Source organism: Ipomoea triloba, chromosome 5 (genome assembly GCF_003576645.1).
Source record: "Ipomoea triloba cultivar NCNSP0323 chromosome 5, ASM357664v1".
Classification (NCBI taxonomy): domain Eukaryota; kingdom Viridiplantae; phylum Streptophyta; class Magnoliopsida; order Solanales; family Convolvulaceae; genus Ipomoea; species Ipomoea triloba.
The window spans coordinates 1,976,939-1,997,474 of record NC_044920.1 but is presented as its reverse complement, the minus strand read 5'-3'; the positions used below and the strand labels follow the sequence as shown (position 1 = coordinate 1,997,474).

Sequence of the window (20,536 nt, the reverse complement as noted above, 5' to 3'; positions counted from 1 at the left end):
TGAGCAAATGTTAAAATAAAACAATAGTTTGAAATTCATATCTCATCAATCACATTCCCACGAGAATCAGAAACTACACCATACTCCACAACATGGCTTTTAGGCCTCCATTCAGAAGTGTCGTCCTTTCTCCTCCTCCTCTTCTTCTTCTTCTTCTTCTTCTTCTTCAAGGAACGAAAAAGACGGCCAACAATCGACACCGCAGACGGCCCCGAAAGGCGGACTATCCCAACGGCAACCGTCGGTCCACCCAATGAAGTGACAATGGCCGCAATGGTGCTTGAATTGGTAACCGGAGGATTAGAAGGGTTCAGTGTTCCAGACCCCCACACCCTCTCATCTGTCTTCAGCACCAGAGTATGATTATTACAATTATATAGTATAGATTACGAATATATATATATATATCACCAATTATTCAATCACCAATTAATATTAACAATATTACCATATTATAATATGGTAATATTGTTAATATTAATTATGGTAATATGATATATCACCAATTATTCAATCATCAATTATATCACACCAATCATATTATATTACCTATTTATCATTTTACCATAATAATATTATAGGTGAATAAATATATATGGATAATTAATAGATTAATAAATTAATAAAATAATAAATAAATAAATAAAATAGGTGATTTTATCAAAATACCACTAACTTTGGGCGGGAAAGTTTGGGAGGAGGATATTATTTTTATATATAGAAGAATAGAGAATAGATATACACTGTCAATTGTAATAATTGCCATATTAGAACAATAGAATGTAATTTTACGATAAGATAACTTTTTTTTTTTTCTTAATTTTATTTGTTTAATCAAATTGTGTGTGTGTGTGAGAGAGAGGGGGAGAGGGAGAGAGAGGGGGAGAGAGAGAGAGAGAGAGAGGGAGAGAGAGAGAGAGAGGGAGGGTGGGAGTCTTCCAACACGGAAAACCAGTTGTGCGCTGTTTGTTTGTGTTCAGAGTTCAAAATTCTTCTTTGGATCTTCGCCATTTCGGAATTCTTCACGACGATCCTGTGATATTTTCCGTCGCCAAACACGACACCTCTTCCGCCGGCGAAGATTTCTACGATCTGCAAGTATTTTCCTGATCAGTGTTCTATTTGATTAATTTTGTATTTCCATTAAGTGCCGATTAATCTATACTTGGATTACATAGCATTTAGTTTCTTCGTTTTACTCTGATTTTTCAATGGATGGAACTCTGAAAGCTCTTGTATGTTTTTCCGAAATACAGAAGGTTATCGTAATAGAATGCTGAAATTTTGCTCTAAATTTTCCGTCGGTAAGTTGTTAAATTATTAGGTAATGTAACTGAGTAATGATTCCGATTGAAACTAATTTCTGTTGAAGATCTGATAGATATGGTGCTAAATTCGGATCTAAGGTCTAGTCCTCTGTGTTCTGATGAAAGCAGTTAATGCAATGATGAATATTCTTCATTTCCATCATTTTTAGAAGCTATTCTGTATGTTGGATAATGTAGTTCCAGAATTGCATTACCAATTTACCCTCCTTAATATATGCTTGGAAATGCTTATAACTAATCTGTGCCTTTGGCTTTTTTATGGAAATACGTTTAATGTACAGTGCAGATATACACATACTCACATACACTACAAGTTCCTGCTGTCTGGTTTCTTTTGAGTTCTGGGATTAACATGATTGTTTGTCATGTTTGAAACCAAAATTATTGAATGCCAAAAAGCATAGTCATACGTGCAGCTTTAGCATCTAGTAAGAGTAAAACTGTTAATAGGAACACCTATAAGGAATTAGAGCTTATTATTTCCTATCTTTTGAGTTTTGACTTCGATAGTCCATTTAGTTGGTATGACTTGTGTTCTTCCTCTTTTTCTGTCTTTTAATAGCCATTATGATGATTTCTGCAGGAGCCTTTCATCATTGCAAATTGATTTGGTGATTGAAGTAATTAAAGGAGTCAAGCCTGTTTGATAAGCCTTTTTCAAGCTTCTAATATACTTGTTTCAATGAGCTTTGCACATATATGTGAAACATAGGGAGGAAACCTCTTACGAAGCATCAATTTGCATATATTTAATTCTGCAAATATGGTGCTCAACAAAATTTCAGAAACCGTTTCTGCTTTTGTGGCTCGTTTCTCAACTCCAAAGACCACAACCACTCCTTATGTATCATCAGGTTTGCCACCATTGCCGGGTTCAATTCATGGTTATAACATTCCGAATGTAGGACAGAAGAATAAGTTGCGACTCTCCGCATCCCTTCAAGATTTTTCTGTATATCGCCAGCATGATGTAGAACATGGTGATCTCAATCCTGAAATGGAGAGAATTTTGACTAATTCACATCAGGGTACCTTTTTCCTTAGAGAGAATGATGGATCAAGTTTTTCCAAGGATAGGGGATCTCCAAAACAGCCTTCTGGATGGAATAAATGGTTGATAGTTCTTCTGGTTCTCTTTTTGCTGCTGATTGCTTCTGTTTTGTGTATTTCATTGTCTTATTACTTTAAGTTATCTGAAGGTGCAACCAGGTTCTCTGTTGTGCTTGATTGTGGTAGCACTGGGACTCGTGTTTATGTATATCAAGCGTCCATTAACCACAATACAGATAGCAGTCTACCGGTTTTATTGAGATCAATGCCAGAAGGTTTTCAGAGAAAATCAAAATCTCAAAGTGGAAGGGCTTATAACCGAATGGAAACAGAACCTGGTCTTGACAAGTTGGTGCACAACGTGTCTGGCTTGAGAGGGGCAATCGGGCCGCTAATTCAATGGGCAGAGAATCAAATCCCTAGGCATGCCCATAAGACTACCTCCCTTTTTCTTTATGCTACAGCTGGGGTTCGCAGGCTACCAAGTTCGGACTCCAAATGGCTGCTTGACAATGCTTGGTCTCTTTTAAGAGGATCACCTTTCTTGTGCAAGAGAGAGTGGGTGAAAATCATTAGTGGAGAAGATGAAGCTTATTTTGGATGGATAGCTTTAAATTATGACGCTGGTGTATTGGGGACTAGACCTAAAAAGGAAACATTTGGTGCACTTGACTTGGGTGGCTCATCACTGCAAGTTACTTTTGAGAGTAAAGAAAGTTTCAATGATGCAACTGGGTTAAAGCTGAGCATTGGCCCTGTCAACCATCCGCTCACTGGCTATTCCTTGCCAGGATATGGCCTAAATGATGCCTTTGACAAGTCTGTAGCTTACCTTTTCAAAAAGCTTTCTAAGGTTGATGATGCTGACTTGGCTAGTGGAAATGTTGAGATCAAGCATCCCTGTTTGCAGTTTGGTTACAAGGAGCAATATGTATGTTTTAATTGTGTTCCACAATCTCCAAAAAGTGAGAATCCTCCCAGTGTAAGAGGAGAATTTAGTAAAGGAGGAAAGCACGGCATTCCCATTCAGCTCGTTGGATCTCCAGAATGGGATGAATGCAGTTCACTTGCAAAAATTGTTGTCAATTCATCTGGTAGTCTTGAAGGGAGTCATCCCCATCCTACTGGACAATTCTATGCTATGTCTGGTTTCTATGTGGTGTATCGATTTTTCAACTTGGCTTCTGATGCCAACCTAGATGTTGTGTTACAGAAGGGTCAAGAATTTTGCAAGAAGTCTTGGGATGTTGCAGAGAAAAGTGTTGCGCCCCAACCTTTTATAGAACAATACTGCTTCAGGGCACCATATATTGCATATCTATTGAGAGAAGGGTTGCATATTAGTGATAGTAATGTAATTATTGATTCTGGAAGAACCACTTGGACACTTGGAGTTGCTCTCTTGGAAGCTGGAAAGGCAGTTTCAACTAAGTTTGAATTTCAGAATTACCAGATATTCCGGATGAAGATTAAAGCAGTTCTTCCATGGATTGCTTTACTTGCTTCTTTGGTTGTTCTTCTTTGTGCATTATTATGCATCGGTAACTGGATCCCTAAGTTCTTCCGGAAGAGGTATCTGCCCCTTTTCAGCCCTAATAATGCCTCAACCACCTCTATTATGCAAAATCCTTTCAAGTTCCAGCGTTGGAGTCCAATCAGTACAGGTAATCTCTTCTAAATGACCTCTGATTGCGCTTCTTTTCTTGAAAATTATGAAAGTGTTATGCTTTACTTTCTACCATTCAAAGCAATGTTAGGGGAAAACACCGTGCAATGCACATTTTGATACTTGAATGCTTGGTGGGTTTCACAAAAGAGCTAGTTTTGCAAATATTCCTTAGTGTGGCATCAAATTGTCAATTCAGCTGGATATGCTAGTTCTTGACCAAGAATCTGTAGTATCTAATATTTCAATCTTGTGATTCTTTCCATTAAGGACCTTGATCCTAATGCATATTTCTTAGCATTCATCTGTATTTTGCTTTTCAAATTTACTCATTTTGTGTCCAGGGGATGGAAGAGAGAAAGTGCCACTCAGTCCAACAAACGCAGCTACCCAACGAAGAGCGTTTGACACTGGATATGGTTTTGGGGGCCATGGTGTGCAGCTCAGCGAATCTTCCCTGTACACATCATCTAGCGGTGTAACACATAGTTATTCATCTGGCAGTTTGGGGCAAATGCAATTCGATAGTAATACAATGGGTTCCTTCCGACCCCCACATAGAAGCCAACAACGACTTCAAAGCAGGAGATCACAATCTCGAGAGGACCTTCACAGCTCATTGGCCGAGGCAAATCCATAAAGGTCTAACACCCATGACTATCTCTCTTTTTGGCTTAAAACAAAATGCAGTTGAAAATTTTGGTTAACCATTGCCCCGAAGATATATTTGTGCTCCATGTTGCATTCTCTTGGATGTTACATGGCATTATTCTAATTCCATACGTATCGAGAAATGAAGGCTTCCCTACTTTGCTCTCTATAGAGTCGCTCTCCACAAGGAGGGTGAAAGCATAGCCAGCTGACTTAGTAAGCATAGAATACTCAATTGTTTTGGTGGCTGTGCCAAATAGTGGGAACGTGATAAGGATTTGAACTATGTGAATAGTTTTTGTATACCAGATGTTACTGTGAGTCTCTGACTTGTTACTTGAGGTTAGTCCCTATCACAGAAGTAGGTGGAAGACACTTGGGGTCCCATGGGCGGTTTCCAAAGGGACTAATATTGTACTTAATGTGGGGGTAGTTTGTAGATGTTGTTTCATCAATCAATATAGATCAAAATTTTTGGCTACTCACTGCATTCTTATTGCCTATTAAATTGTTAAAAGATGACCTCTCTGAGCTGACGTACCTGTTTGGTCTATTTGCTGAAACTGCTTACATTAAATTGTCGTCCATTTTGTGCAAATGGCAAATTATTGGTCCACACATTAAATTTTCGTCCATTTTGTGCAAATGGCAAATTATTGTTCCACACAGAAAACTCCGTATATTTTTAATATACTAAAAGTATATTATTTGTGTACTGAATATACATGATATATTTTCAGTACTCAAATAATATACTCCCTCTGTCTCATTTTACCTGTCCTGTTTACTATTCATTGGTCAAACCAACTCTTTCTTCATTGCTTATTTTTTTTAGAAATTTTTAATTATTTTTAAATTTGATTTTTTGTATTTAATAGTACTTTTAATGTAGTTTCTAAATATATAAATTTTATATACAAATACTAAATTTAATATTATGAAAAATTGAATTAAAAATAACTCCAGTCAAGCGTCGTTAACCGAATCAGACAAACAAAATGGGACGGAGATAGTACTTTTTTTAAATACAATGTACATTTTTAATATACTAAAAGTACATTATTTGATAGTATGATCCACACAATTGTAAAGATTGTGTACAAACTTATTGTATTCAGTGGAGCATAAGTTGCAAGAATTGCCAGCCCCTCTCCAAATGCGTAAATATAAACTGGCGGATTCTCCAAATGCGTAATATAAACTGGCGGATTGCAGATGAAAAAAAAAAAAAAAGAAACATTAAACTAATATAAAAATTTGTGCGCACAAATTTAATTTTTTTGCACAAAAAGGTTGAGCTAAAAATCAATGCTGGAATTAAAATTGCTTTGAGATAAATTATCAAAATGAAAGGTCCCAACTATGACCTCATGGTTTCATTACTCTTCAATACAAAATTTCGACCTACAACAACCGTGTTATCGTTTCCATCTCAGTTTAACAGACTGCCCTCTGTATGCACTTTTTAAAATTACAATTCACCAGTCAGAAAGACTTCCTCGATTATTAAGCCACAGCTGGATCAGCTACTGCCTACTGGTCAGTGACAAACTGAGCTAGAAATCAACAGAGGTTATAAGGTAACAGACAACTACCTCATTTCAAAAAGAAATTATAGTTCAACCTTTGAGGATGGTTTGGCAGTGTTCCCTGGTGAGAAAAGCCATCCAAACGCTCTTGACCAAACACTTGTAGAAGCACTAGGGTTTACATCACAAAGGGTGTTGTAGTCATGTTTCAAGTGAGGAGCAGCTATTCGGTTCTGGATGAAAACAGGAATGACAATCATGAGACAGTGTATCCAGCCAAAACTAAATTCCATATACAAACTCACAATGTTCTACCTTAAATACTTCGAATGGGCAAAATGCTGATCCATTGCAACCCTGTGCATACAGAACACAAAAATGTTAAAACCCTAAAATAGAAACATAAAATGAATAATATGCATATGCATGCTGATTAAAAGAAGGAACATGCCAAGTTAAGTAAAAACTAATCAATTGGGATTACTAGTCAAAAGTTTGAATCCCAAAGTTGGTTGGACAACACTATGACCACTTTGAACACCTTTTAGAAATTTTCCACATCCATTGTTCATTGACAAACTAGTTGTCCCCATGCAAAATAGATCAAGATTGAGATGGGCACCTATAGTAGAGCGGAAAATCATGGCTAGAGGATAAACATATTCAGAAGGGCATAGAAAAACCTATTACTATATATATATATAGTTGTAAGATGTATCAATTTAACAAATCCAAAACCAAGATCTTAAAAAGCATACCGCCATTGGAATTGGATGTTCATTGTGCAGCACATGCACATAATACTTGCTTGACTCCTTTGTGGGGCAACTATAGAGTACTAGCATGTTATTTCCACCAAAAGGTGTCACTACACTGCCTCGCCAGTTTCTCTTTTGAGGAGGCTTAGGAGGGAGTGGCAATGCTTCTTCTCTTTGAATTCGTTCAAATTCTGAAACATTTGACAAATGAAACTGACTCAGAAAAGCAAAGTGAGCAGAAGTCAAGATGCATATTACAGTAAAATCACTCACCATATTCTTCAAGAAATAGCCCAATCAAACATGAAAAGGGAAGCAGGGTTTCTGCATGAGCAAAACGTAGTCTTGCCTTCTCATAACTTCCAGGAGCATATCCCTCTAGAGGAAAAGTCATGCATGTAGAATATTTGAAATACATGAGTACAAGAAAAAAGAATTTGTAAAGGTAAGGCTCAAAAGCATCTTTGCAACTCAATTAAACCTTAACACAACCTAAGCTGACACATAGCATCTTTCTATTGAATAAAAGTTTCATTTGAGGACTCACTTAGAGACACGCCATAATTAAGTAGGAGATGATGGAAAGTCATATTTACTGGAAACATAGTCTAGATAGCAAAATTTCTCAGGGTTTAGCTTCCTATTAAAATATCCTAGTTAATAGTTACGGAGTACTTGATTTTCTTATGCATTTCAATTATTTTTATTTTTATTATTATTCCTATTATATTTTTTGTGGTTCCATTTCACCTCTTTATTTCCTGTCCTGTCTTGAGATTCATTAGCTTTCCATTTCTAATATTTTCTGTACCTTATTTTATTTTATTGCAATGGATACAAAATTGTTGGCAAAATTTATTCTTAGTCAAGCACCATGTTCACTAGTCTACTGGATACAGCTTCCATTGTGACACTTGACACCTAACATATGCAACTAAAAAAAACCTCAACAAATCAACATTAGCACATGTTCAGCTCACAAATATCAGTTTCATGTTTCAAAAGTCCTTGCCACTAGGGGAAAACGCAACACATTCATATGTTTCCAAAATAAATGGACATGAAATCAGCTTTTCATGGAAAATGTTACCTTCTTTAGCCTTGATTGCCTGCTCCATAGATTGAAGCACATCTTCAAGCAATGGCACTCCCATTCTGTAGTTCAATTTATTACCATAGCCTTTTACTATGAACAACTCCAAGTCATCAGTCCACTCCAACAAAGAAACCTAAGAAATGAGAAATCATTTACTGAATAAAGCATATATGGTACATGATTCAAACAGAGAAATATAGCTGCATATGAATGTTTACCAGAAGCAGCACTAATTCACATTAAGTCATTACCCACTGACTATATAAAAGAGCATTGATGAACTTAACATATTTAGTAATCTTAATTCTCAAAGGGTTGAGTGGTAAAGAAGAAAGAAAAATGAGGGAAAGAGTGCCACAAGGAATCATACTGCTGAAGATACAAAAATGGTTTACAGCATTGCCTAGGGACTTTAAGAAAACCCATGTTATTTAGGGCTTGTTGGTGCAAAAGATGCTCATAATTTTCTGATTTGAAAACTTGGGGGTGGGGAGGGGGAGCATATTCTCCCCTCATTGGCTCATTCCCTAATCTAAAAAGAAAAGAATCCCTTTGAGGTACAAAATGACCAGCATTGAAGATAAAAAGTAAATCACCAAAGAACTAAATATGAAGTACCTCGGATGGACTGAATAGACTGCAAGCTTGATCAGTTATGTTAAATAAGGATGCTTCCTGCAAAAAATGTTGACCAAGGAATATTCATGATCAGGAGAAAATACTATTCTGAATTATTCATTTTAGCACTCATAAAAACACTATTGATACATTACTGACCTGTTTACAGAGAAACCATAAAGAAGATATATCTTGCCTAGTAAAATTAAGCCCATATTTCTTCATTAAGCCCTGAGTGATCTCATTCAAGACAGGCTCCTTGAGCTTGTCAACAGTAGGGTGTTGACTCTTTCTGAATCCCTGTATAAAAAGAACATGAAGATTTTATCAGGCATAAGTAGCAAACCAGAAGCTATATGAAGGCAATTCTGACGGGGAGACAAATGAATAGGACTTTTCTATTTATCAACATCTAGTTGAGCTTTTGCATCATGCAGACAGAACCACTCAGCTCACTAGGTATCAACTATGTCTTTATGTTACATCTTTATCACCATCTGAACATTAAATCTAATTTGAGAAAGACCTCCACAAAGAAATTATAGTCAGTATATCATGCTAATCTGCATAAAAATCTCAAGGAATAGTTTACAAATTTACCTTGTAGCTTTGACAACAATCATGAAATCTCAGAATTATATCACTTGCACGGCTTTCACTAATAACTGCGAAGGCTTGATTCCTGCCTGGCCCAAGCTTCCCTCTTCCACTAAACAGGCCCATGCCAAATGCCACAGCACTAGCTGATGCCCGAGGAATCTAAAAAGCTCACTTCTATTAATAAATGGATAAGATTATTTAAGGCAATAGATATTACTAGAAAGAATCAAAGAATATAGGCTGTCAACTTCAAAACACAGTGCAAAAAGCAAGACTGTTGTAAGGAAACACCCTCTATATGTTTCTCACAAACAGTGATACAGTTATATAGCAGTGAATCAGTAAGCAGATTGCTACTAGCTAGCCTCTTCAGATCTGGTCAGCAGCATCATTGAATGGTCTTGGCAGGGAAACCAGAATTCATATTAAACAAATAGTGAAACACTAATGCACGAATACTCAAAAAAATGAGTGGTTAATAAAACCAACCTGAGAAGCTTTGATTGTATAAACATCCGGATGGTATTCCTCATTAAAGAGGTCTGGAAAAAGTTGTCTGATTCTTATCCCAAGATTATATAGTTCATCTTCTCCTTCAGCAATCAGCTGCCCACCTGTGCGCTTTCCCTTCCATGGAGACTTCCACCCATGCAGCCAAGCAGGAACTTTCTCCAATGATTTCCTTTCTTCTTTTGAATCTTTCAGAAGGACTTCTAAGTGGTTGGCTAAGGCATCAAACTCCATTATCTTTTTCTTGGTTGGAGCACGAGTGCCATGCCTTGCCTTTCAGACCATATATATTGCTTATTACTAAATAAAAGTATCACTGAACCTCAAACCATAATGTAGCAAAATATCTTGAACAATTAATTCTTAGCCAAGATATCTTTTCTCTCAAAAACACAAGCAAGAGACACTTCTGTTTTTATAAATGACATTGTATTAGCAGCATGCTTACTATGTACATTGGAACTGTATATGTATAGTATGCCCCCTCTAGAATAATTTCATTGATCTTTATCTCAAGCATTAACTCCATTAGAAAGTTTTCCACTTGAATTCAGTCAGTACATTGTATATAGTTTTCATACAAGTTATTAAAAAAAAAAAAAAACTGTGGCACATTCATAACAAAATTAGCCAATCATATTGAACTGTTGTAATTTTCAAAAAAATAAAAAATAAAAATATTGAACTGTTGTACAGTCAGCACTGCCAACTCATCTGAGGCTTACCTTCCTAGGCAAGTCAGGACTTATGATACTAGTTACCACTCGAGTTCATGTAGGTGAATCAGTGCTTGCAATAAATATGTACCATGAATTGATGCACTATAAGCAGAATAACAACTATTGTATCAACTTACTGTAATATATGGTCACCAATGAAATTATTTATCCTAGACATCAGCACAATCTGAACAACTGAACAACGATCATATGAACTTAGAAATTAAATTCTACAGTCACAGACTCACAGAAAGTAGTTATCCTTTTAACACAAGCATGACCTTAAGATATATTACTCCGTACATCTATGCATAAAATAAGAATGCATTTCAAAATTACCAATAGGTTTATGTGTATTGGGGTACATTGCTCGGGAATCTCCGGAGCTATAATCGATTCTTCTGATAGTATATCTTTCACAATACCATACCTGTGACAAATGAAAACATATATTACAAAATAAAACTTAAATTCATGAACGATCAAACATGCATGACTCATTCAACCGGAAATTTGCATAGACTGCGCAGTCCGACGAAAGCAAAATTCAAAGATAAACAAAGCTTAGAATTGCTAATGGAGCAGCAAACATGAAGAAAGAGCATACGAAATGCATCAAATTATTCCGAAATCACATATTAAAAGCATAAGAAATATAGGAGAAACATGCCTAGATACAGTACAGAGATGTTTCCGAACATCGAAAATTCCTTCAGCGCTTGAATATAGGGAAAATTCACTCAGAAAAATTACAAATAAAACTGCGACTTCCACGGCCTTCTTCATCTCTCCTCTCTCATTCTCGAATCACCGAATCTACGGCAACTTTACATAGAGAGACAGGTCTCTGACTTTCTGAACAAGGTAGAGTGGCAAAACTAACAGATACTTTTGGGTCAATAGGCCCAAATGGGTTATTTCGCTTATTTATAAAAGAGATAAAGGGCCCAACATATTGTAATGGACACTTTTGGGCTTCCACCGGATAAAAGGCCCAAATTACCTGTCAGGAAAATTAGTATTAATATACCCACATTCATGCCGCAACTCTAAAAACTTGTCTGGATTAACCTCATTTAGCACAATATATAGATAGAGTTAATTCCATTTTTGATTCTAGAATTATTGATGACAATTCACTTTTAAGGTGTGTTTGAAAATTCGGAAAATGATTTCTAGGTTTTTAGTGTTTGGCTAGGACAGGAAAATAAAAGTCAACGTAAAATAGCTTGCAGTCAATGTAAAATAGCCAAAATGACTTTCCTTTTTTTTTTTTTGGGAAGTCATTTTACACTCTCGCTCCACCCTCTATCAACACAAGGCAGAAAGGGAAGTAGGGAACCTGCACCGCCTGAGACTATCGCCACTGTTGGAGGTTCATCCCGTCGTCGCCGTTGATCTGCCTGTGGCTGCCACACGAACTGCTTTGCCGGAAAATAGGGGACTCACTGGAATGCTTGCCCGGATCCACTGCTGCACTGTCGGAGAAGCTTTGTCTACGTCAAACGGGAGAGACGCCACTGTTGCTCGCCGCCGCAAAGAGTACGCCGGAGACGGAGGACTCGCCGTTGCTTTGCCCAACCACTGCGTCTGATGACCGCCACCTACCACTGCGTTTGATCGAGAAAAAAGAAAGAAGGAGACGAAGGTTGAGGTCGCCATCGCACAAGCTCCGCCATTGACGCAGGGGAAATTTTAGGAAAAACTTGAATAGGGATTTGGATTGGGTACACAGCAATAGGGATTTGGGGATAATAATAATAATAATAATAATAATAGTTTTGTTCATTTTCCAGAAAACGAACCAAACACAGCAAGACAGTTTTCCAAAACACAACCAAACACCGTAAAGAAAAATGTTTTCTGGAAAATGAGGAAAATATTTTCCAGAAGTCATTTTCCTGCTTTCCAAACGGACCCTTAGTCCATTTTTATCAAAGCATCCACTTTTGGTCCTAGTATTATTGTGACATGACCATTTTTGGTCCTCTATCAACAAAATAGTTTAAATTTCGATAAATACAAATGCATTTCGATCTTAATTATGAATTTTTTCAAAAAAATAAACATAAAAAATATAGTTGGTCAACCTACTTTGTATAAAAAAGATCTAAATGTCTTATATTTAACGACATTTCAACAATTTTGTTGACGGATGACCAAAATTGGTCATGTCACAATAATACTAGGACTACAAGTGGATGTTCTAATAAAAAAATGACTAAAAGTGGAATGTCGCCTATAAATCTAGGACCAAAAATGGAATTAACTCTATATAGATAATAAGTTAATATTGTAGGCGCCAAGACCTTGTGGTCTTTGTGCTTTAATAAGTTGAGAAAGTAGTTATGAGCATATACTGCATTATAACAGAGTCAATAGTACTAAAAAAAAGTTAACACTGTAGGCAATCCTAACTAATAACCACAATTCCAAGTTTGACTTTTTGTGGGAGCACAAGAGAGCAAAACATTTTCTTTTAAGTAGCATTGCAGGCTTTCCCATAAATCAAAGATACTAATGTAAAATTAAATTTTATTTTTATAACAAAGTAAATTGTAAATAACTTGATTAAATTTCATTAATCAAGCTAAGTAGCTTGTAACACAAGGGCACATCTTTGACTCTCTCAAATGGAAGGTCGCATGTTTGATACTACATTATAATTGAGTTGGTAATATTAAAAAAAAACAATTCACTAATCAAACTGAACACATAAAATGAGACTACATAAAATGAGACTGCAGAACAATACACCTTAAATATACTAAGCCAAATTAGTCACTAGTCTGAAATATAGTCAAGGTTGATTAGATGCTTCAATCTCGAGGAGAAGTCTGCAAAATAAGACAAAACATCCATGAATAGAACCTGAGACCTATTGTAACTTTGTAAGTAACTTGGCACTGGGTAACAGGAATCTGGATGCCACTTCAACAAGACATCAAAATAAGTATGGGATTAAGAATGTGAAACCATTCTAGTTCATCAGTGCAAAAGTTTGTGCTAATCTTACATTTCTCAGACCAAAATTTTGTTACAGAGGTTAATTTTTTTATCAGAAGAGGAAGAGGCCTACAAGGATGCAAACGATGACTATGGCTACAAAAGCTAAAGCTCTCAGTAGAACACTTTGAAACTATAAAAGAAAACAATGGCCTTAACAGGGGAACATCCATGCTAGGCGAACAGACATCTCTGAATGTATTTCAGCAGGATTGGGCGATGTGTCTCAAAGCAAGTCTTCGATTCCAGTCAACTTTGCGAATTCAGTTTCATCAATAGTTCCTTTCTTCAGCTTTTTCAGTAGGCGGTATTCTTTAGCCATCTCGTCATCATCTTCTGCTGTCTGAGTAGCACGCCTCTTCTTGGCTGTTTGCTTCTTCATCTCAGCTTTGGACAAACTTGAGTCTCTCTTTGGCTTCCTCACTTCTTGCTGCTTTATGGCTTTTTTTGCCTCCAAGTTCTTTTTTCTTTGTTTCTCACGAGATTTGTCCCTATAAAGTGGTTAACGGTTATGCAAACCCGCCTAGCTCCAATTGTACAAAAACCTTCCTAGTCTGAACTTCTATAACTAGCATAACCTTTCACAGTTGATAGAATTTTTACTTTCAACATTTGCCATAAAAAAATAAAAATAAAAAAGAAAATTTTAAAAATTTGAAAAAATGGTCAAATAGGTCCCTAAACTTTATATGAAAATTCAATTAGGTTTTAAAAGTTGTTATTTCCAAAGCCCAAAAACCGGTTGTTGACCTGTAATAACATGTCACTGGCTAGCTCTGGCAACTAAACCCGGCGACTGGCGACAAACAAACAGTCGCCAGTTGCCTTTGACTTTTATTGCAACTATGCTAGTTCTCTAACTAATCATATTAGACTTGTAAGCGCTACTCAAAAAGGCAAGAATAAAAACGCAATGCCTTACTTGTACTTTATCTCCTCCAGGTTTATATCTTTCACTGGAATAAAACTCTCAGTGGAAAGAGAGTGATGCTTCACCTCCGGCACAGAAGGAAGCTGCAATAAGCCATATCCCATGCCCAATTTTCCAATCTCAAGCTCTTTCCACCTGCAAGTAGCGGAGTATTAAATCAAGGGGCATTTTATGAAAACTTTCAAGGAAAATAAAAAACTTTATATTACCTGAAAATATATGAGCAATTATGCTCTTTATAAGCACGGATATAAGACACAAACGCTCTGATTCCCTTTTCCATAACATCACGGTCTTTTTTTGCTGCTAGCCGAATCTGGACAGACACACTTTTGATAAAAATCACTTGCTTCAATAAGTTCACTTAACATAAGCTACCAATAATAATGATGAACTGTTTATTTTCATGACCCAATTTATATAATAATTTAATTTATCACAGGAGCTATTATCCAACTAGACTAAACGATATGCAGAACTTGTTGGTTTACAAGATAAATAAGAAAGCACTAATTAGTAATCTCCACTACAAACTTCCAAAGAGCTCCCTATCTCTTCAGTACAAACGTAAAATAACCCAGGCAAACTCAAAAAAGCTGATTTTTCTTTTCCTAATTCTTTTTCTTCTTCCTCTTGAATTTTTCTTGTGCAAACAATTTAAAATTTAAAAAAAAAAAAGAAAAAAAAAGAAAAAAAAAGAAAAAAAAAAAGAAAAAAAAGAGAGGATAAAATGAAGAGAAAAGCTATAGGCCTACAGTCAACGGATAAGGGGATTGTCTAATTGTAAAAGATTAATTCTGACCTCAGGAACAATATCAGGAGCCTCATCAGAGCACTCTCTTGCCTCAAGCGGAATCCTTCTTATCCGCAAGAAGTCTACATATGCTTCCTCCTACAAGAAACACAGACTGTATTTGAGAAGCCAATAGTTAAAGGTATGAATGTAAAATGAGAGTAGAAAAAATAAAAGCACAAGTTATGATGGTTCAAACATGATCAATAAACATGAAGCTATGGCCCCAATTAAGAAATGGAGTAAGACCTTACTAATCTTTTTGACAGATGATATATAAGGCAGAGTTTGAGTTAAACTGGTTGTGCACAAAAACAACAAAAAAGTACCTTTGGTGACAGAAATATGATGGCATGCCCTTGCCTTCCCAGCCTAGCTGTTCGGCCTACTCTGTGAACAAATACATCTGGATCCTGAGGGGGGTCATACTGTGTATGGAAAACAAAAAGTTTTCAAATCCAAATTCACCAGGTCTAGCTTTCTAATCAATACCCCTAATAACATTGAGAGACAATAGCAAAAATAAAATAAAATAATACTCCGTAAATAAACTGATAGGCAAGATAAATGTTCAGGATTTATCCGATTTAAGATTTTCTGATATTTTCCAGAACCATTCTTTATCAGAAGGAATGCTTTGAGGAACAACATTTATCATTTTAGGAAAAATTGTGGAGTTACTTGCAGTGGCACATCAAACACAGTGACAATAACAAAACTTAATGGTGACAAGGAAAAAGTTCCTAGCTACTATCATGGTTCCTGCAAAACAATGCTTTACATAGAAGAAATAAAAGTCACCTGTATTATACAATCAACACCCGGTATATCAAGTCCGCGTGCCGCGACATCAGTGCATAAGAGAATGCCACTGGAAAGAGATGTAAATGTTGATAACGCTTTCTCCCTAGCAGCCTATTGTCAAACGGGAAATGTAAATCAATTGCAAAATGACAAAAAATAACTATTTCTATGTGGCATTATTTAAATATGGCTCCCTTAAAAGTACCTGCTTCATCTTTCCATGAAGAGGTATTAAAGATAGCTTTTTCAGAGAAGAAATATGTGGAAGAACAAGTCCCCAGTAATCAACACATGCACAAGTCATAAAGTAACTGCAAGAATAGTGAGATGATAAATCATGTCAGGCTCTACCCCTGTAAGCAGACATACAGATGCAAACAAAACCAAACACCATACAGGAAAAATGCATACATTATAACTTTATTAGATTTGTTCCTAATTAGGAGATCAGCAAGCTGTGATGATTTCTTGTCTGTTTCACATACAAGATACTGCAAAATTAAACAGGCATCAAGAATGGTGTTAATGACTGCATGAAGAAAATATAGCTGTCAGTCATTTTATGGACACTTGATAAAAAGGATATAGTTCAATCTAAAATGAAGTATAGAAACCTCATCCTGAAGGCCTGCGGGCGTTCTAGAAGAGGCAAGTTGGCCAGTGGATGTGGAATCATTTAGTGATTTTGCTTCTGCTCTAACTTCAACCCTCACTGGGTTCCTTAATCCGGCTTTTGATAACTCTTCAACTGCCTCAGTTTGAGTAGCTGAAAATAAACCTGTCCGCCGAAGTTTTGGCAACCGAGATATAATGGAGTTTATTTGCCTCTGGAATCCCATATCTAATAGTCTATCTGCTTCATCTAAAATTAAAACCTGTAAAGGAAAATATCATTGCTAGTTAACAAAGATCTCTGAAAAGGCAGGATGTCACCCTGAAGCACATCAGAGCCTACCCTTCTTGCTGTCATTAGAAAACAAGGTAACTACACCCTGCAAACAGTTGCCAAAACTGCTCCCAAAGAATAGTGACTCATTTGGAAGTGCACTAGTGGAGTGATGGGAGGAGAATAGAGGGGTATTAGATTTTTCAATCATTGGAAAGGCGAGTGTTAGATTCCAACTTTTCACATAACAGGGGGATTTGAATGGAAAATTTAGAGATTTCTCCAATTAAGGATGTTGTTTATGTGAACAAGAAAACATAATAATATTGGCTTCCTACCAAATTTTCAGTGTCACCAGCTAAGACAAAGTATACTGAAAAGAGTGGGAACAACAACATATGCTTGCTGCACGATACAAGGGAGAAAAGATGTACTGTTACTGTTGATTCCCTTTGCCCTTGCCCAATAAAAGAATTAAAGCTTGCCACTTATTGAAAAAGGAGGAGAAAGAAGAAAATAGCCTGGCTAGCTCTTTCTATCATCTCCTAACTCAATCTATTTGATTGAGTGCTAAGAGCCAAAAATACTAATCATGTGTGAGCTACTGTACTTCATATTCACATTAATGATATTAAAAGAAGATTTCATAGACATTCATATAAACGGTAATCAGTGAAAGCTATAAATGACAACTGCAAATCTGCAATTGACTAGGTCCAAGAGTCTTTAGTGTCTTAGAGTTGAAATTGGGGTGAATCTATGAATATAACATAATATCCTTAGTACTACCCATACTTTGTAAATCACAAATTTACTAAAACCCAAATTTGGTGCAATATAAGTACCTATGTTTAGAGCATACCTCAAAGTTCCGAAAGTCTAACATGTCCATGCGTTCCATTATGTCAAAAAGTCTGCCAGGTGTGCCAATCAACAAATTTGCCCCTTCCTCCTCAATTTTCTTCATGTCCGTTTTTACTTCAGCTCCCCCAAGAAGAAGCATTGGCTTAATATTAGGCAGTGTTGAAATAAAAGGTTGGGCGACATGAAATATTTGTGATGACAACTCCCTGGTTGGTGATATAACTATGCCCATTACCTGATATGAATCCAACAAGTGAGCTAAAGAATACCTTAGCACAGACATTTTAGGCAATGATCACTTTGCAATTATCCTCATTTTAGCTGACATCCATTTTGCAGTCATTTTCAGATACAATTTACTTGGTAATAATTTTAGCAGATCGTCTAGGATTGAGTACACAATTGTTGAGTTGATCACTTTCGCGGCATTTAACTTTCTCATAAACGTCGATCAGCAAATAAGTGAATAACTTTCCAATTCATGAAATTATTACAAAATTCTAATCATTTTAAAGTCGCAATCAGTTTTGAATTCAAAAACCACAGAAGCAAAGGTTCCGTAGCTTCCAAAATAATTTTAAAATACTCGAAAATGGGAACTGAACCTGGTGAGGTTTAGGAGGAGAAGAGCGGCGGATAATCTCGACGAGAGGGACGACAAAAGCTAAGGTTTTCCCGGAGCCGGTGGCGGCGTCGACGGCGACATCCTTGTGGCTGCAAAGCAATGGAATGGTGGCTGCTTGAACTGGCGTGCAGAAATCGAAGCCTCCATTGGTCAAAGCTTCGAGAACTGGCTGAGAGAGCGGTGGTTTGAGGTCGGAGAACCGAGTGGTCGTTAAGGCTTTGTTCGTCGCCGCCATAATCGTGGCAGCGCGCCTGCTGTTAGGAACCAAATAGAAAGGGGTTTTAGGGCTATTTTGCTGTTTTTATGTTAAGGGTTATTGAACTTAAAATTTTTTCTAATTTATTTTAAAAGATAATAACACTTTAATCTCTTAGTTATAATTTATAATAAATTTTAGTTTCATTTTTAATCGTAATGTAGAGTTAATATCCAACTAATATTGAAGTAACAAATTTGACCATGGCATTAGGGTTTTACATTTGAGAGAAACTTGTGCATTTACAATGTGATTAAAAGAGAAATATGAAGTAAATTTTTGACAACTAAAGTGGTATTTATCGAGTAATTAGCTTAGTAGTTATAAGGTTTTAAGTTCAAATTTTTGTAAGAGCTGACTATTAATCTTCTTGATAAATCAAAAAGAAAAGGTGAGATAAATAAGTTATAAGTTTTACATTTTCAATTAGTACATAAATATAAATTAATTGTAATATAAATTATTATATAAATATAAACTAAAGTGTAATAAATTATTAGATAAAGTAGCAATCATTATTACTATGTCGACCACGATCCAGAAACACATAACATAGAATATATTTCTTCATAAATTCCATTATTCTAACATAAAGTACATTATATAAAATATCACTTTTAGTCCCTCAACTATAATATATGTATCAATTTTGGTCCTAGACTATTAAAAATTTCAAATTTGGTGCATGACTATTCAATTTGTATCACATTTGGTCTTTGACTATTAACTTTTTCAAATTAGGTGCATGACTATTCATTTTTTATCACATTTGGTCCTGCCGTTAAATTTTCCGGCGAAGTCACCGGTGACCGACTAATTTATTTAAATTTTATTTTAAAAATTATTTTAATACTCCGTAACTTTTAAATTAGAAAAAACTTTAAAAAAAAATAAAAAATAGAAAATGCTGGTCACCCTCGATGACTTCGCCGGAAAATTTAACGGCAGGACCAAATGTGATACAAAATGAATAGTCATGCACCTAATTTGAAAAATGTTAATAGTCAAGGACCAAAAGTGATACAAATTGAATAGTCATGGACTTAATTTGAAATTTTTAATAGTCAAAGACCAAAATTGATACATGTATTATAATTGAGGGACTAAAAATGATATTTTTCTCTTATTCTAACTCATAAAATACATTATTCTAACAAATAAAGTACATTATTCTAACTCATAAAATACATTATTCTATCAAATAAAGTACATTATTTTAACTCATAAAATACATTATATTACACCAAAAATTTCATTATTCTAACCCAAAGTACATTATATATTATTCTAATTCATTAAATACATTATTCTAACTCATAAAATACATTATTTTACCTCAGAAATTTCATTATTCTAACACATCTAAAGTATATTATTCTAACTCATAAAATATATTATATTATCCCAAAATGTTCATTATTCTGATTTAACACACACACGGAACAAAGAATTTTTTAACATTAAAACGATATCGTTTTGGATCGTACGTGATCCATACAACGGTGCGAACCACGATTTCACTCAATAATCTGCCCTCGCTGAAAGGTATTGGGCTAGTTTGGCAATTGGCACAATGGCACCTCAATGATCATACAACTGATACAAGGCTCGTTAGCTTGTTTGCTGGGAGGTGTTGGGCTTTATGGGCGTTACTTTGTCTAAATTTTTATAATTCTTTTTTTTCTTGACCACGGCAAATTATGCTATGGACCTGGGTTCACATTGCGAGGTGGATCCAGATTTAGATTCATGTTCACAATTTTAAAATTCTATGTCTACAATTTTAAAACTCTATATTCATAATTTTAGATCTCAATATACAAAATTTATTACTCAACAGTCACAA

General features: G+C 35.7%; 3 protein-coding genes across 5 annotated transcripts; 1 reads left to right on the top strand and 2 right to left on the bottom strand.

The window, feature by feature from the left end:
- Positions 1-890: 890 nt before the first annotated feature.
- Positions 891-5,176, top strand: LOC116019980 (probable apyrase 7). Its single transcript, XM_031260402.1, has 3 exons — positions 891-1,098; positions 1,912-4,042; positions 4,389-5,176. The coding sequence occupies exons 2-3, from the start codon at positions 2,092-2,094 to the stop codon at positions 4,682-4,684; spliced, it is 2,247 nt and encodes a 748-aa protein (XP_031116262.1). The 5' UTR covers positions 891-1,098; positions 1,912-2,091; the 3' UTR covers positions 4,685-5,176.
- Positions 5,177-5,696: 520 nt separating this feature from the next.
- On the bottom strand, positions 5,697-12,218 carry LOC116019989 (multiple inositol polyphosphate phosphatase 1). Of its 3 annotated transcripts, none has more exons than XM_031260413.1 (13): positions 11,868-12,218; positions 11,196-11,528; positions 10,865-10,955; positions 9,786-10,079; positions 9,297-9,455; positions 8,856-8,996; positions 8,697-8,753; positions 8,073-8,211; positions 7,256-7,360; positions 6,983-7,173; positions 6,540-6,581; positions 6,291-6,457; positions 5,697-5,896 (listed from the first exon to the last, which is right to left on the bottom strand). In XM_031260413.1, the coding sequence occupies exons 2-12, from the start codon at positions 11,309-11,311 to the stop codon at positions 6,308-6,310; spliced, it is 1,485 nt and encodes a 494-aa protein (XP_031116273.1). In that variant the 5' UTR covers positions 11,312-11,528; positions 11,868-12,218; the 3' UTR covers positions 5,697-5,896; positions 6,291-6,307. The 3 variants fall into 3 exon arrangements, with proteins under 3 accessions (XP_031116273.1, XP_031116272.1, XP_031116271.1); XM_031260412.1 differs by lacking the exon at positions 5,697-5,896 and adding an exon at positions 5,989-6,246 and having other exon boundaries at positions 6,320-6,457; XM_031260411.1 differs by lacking the exon at positions 5,697-5,896 and adding an exon at positions 5,989-6,228 and having other exon boundaries at positions 6,320-6,457; positions 11,868-12,217.
- A 1,239-nt stretch (positions 12,219-13,457) lies between these two features.
- On the bottom strand, positions 13,458-18,714 carry LOC116018722 (DEAD-box ATP-dependent RNA helicase 18). Its single transcript, XM_031258689.1, has 11 exons — positions 18,415-18,714; positions 17,808-18,044; positions 16,674-16,934; positions 16,471-16,550; positions 16,265-16,370; positions 16,057-16,170; positions 15,585-15,683; positions 15,265-15,354; positions 14,672-14,778; positions 14,454-14,597; positions 13,458-14,022 (listed from the first exon to the last, which is right to left on the bottom strand). Exons 1-11 carry the CDS (start codon positions 18,667-18,669, stop codon positions 13,758-13,760), a joined length of 1,758 nt encoding a protein of 585 aa, XP_031114549.1. The 5' UTR covers positions 18,670-18,714; the 3' UTR covers positions 13,458-13,757.
- Between the last annotated feature and the right edge of the window lie 1,822 nt (positions 18,715-20,536).

Coding starts and splice junctions, on each gene's coding strand:
- LOC116019989 (XM_031260411.1), bottom strand. CDS start 11,311: ATGAAGAAGGCCGTGGAAGTCGCAGTTTTATTTGTAATTTTTCTGAGT. Junction 10,956..11,195: donor CATCTCTGTACTGTATCTAG/GCATGTTTCTCC, acceptor CATTTGTCACAG/GTATGGTATTGTGAAAGATA. Junction 7,174..7,255: donor GCTATTTCTTGAAGAATATG/GTGAGTGATTTT, acceptor CAAATGTTTCAG/AATTTGAACGAATTCAAAGA.
- LOC116018722 (XM_031258689.1), bottom strand. CDS start 18,669: ATGGCGGCGACGAACAAAGCCTTAACGACCACTCGGTTCTCCGACCTC. Junction 16,551..16,673: donor CCGCAGGCCTTCAGGATGAG/GTTTCTATACTT, acceptor TTAATTTTGCAG/TATCTTGTATGTGAAACAGA. Junction 16,171..16,264: donor TTCATGGAAAGATGAAGCAG/GTACTTTTAAGG, acceptor GTTTGACAATAG/GCTGCTAGGGAGAAAGCGTT.
- LOC116019980 (XM_031260402.1), top strand. CDS start 2,092: ATGGTGCTCAACAAAATTTCAGAAACCGTTTCTGCTTTTGTGGCTCGT. Junction 4,043..4,388: donor TTGGAGTCCAATCAGTACAG/GTAATCTCTTCT, acceptor TTTTGTGTCCAG/GGGATGGAAGAGAGAAAGTG.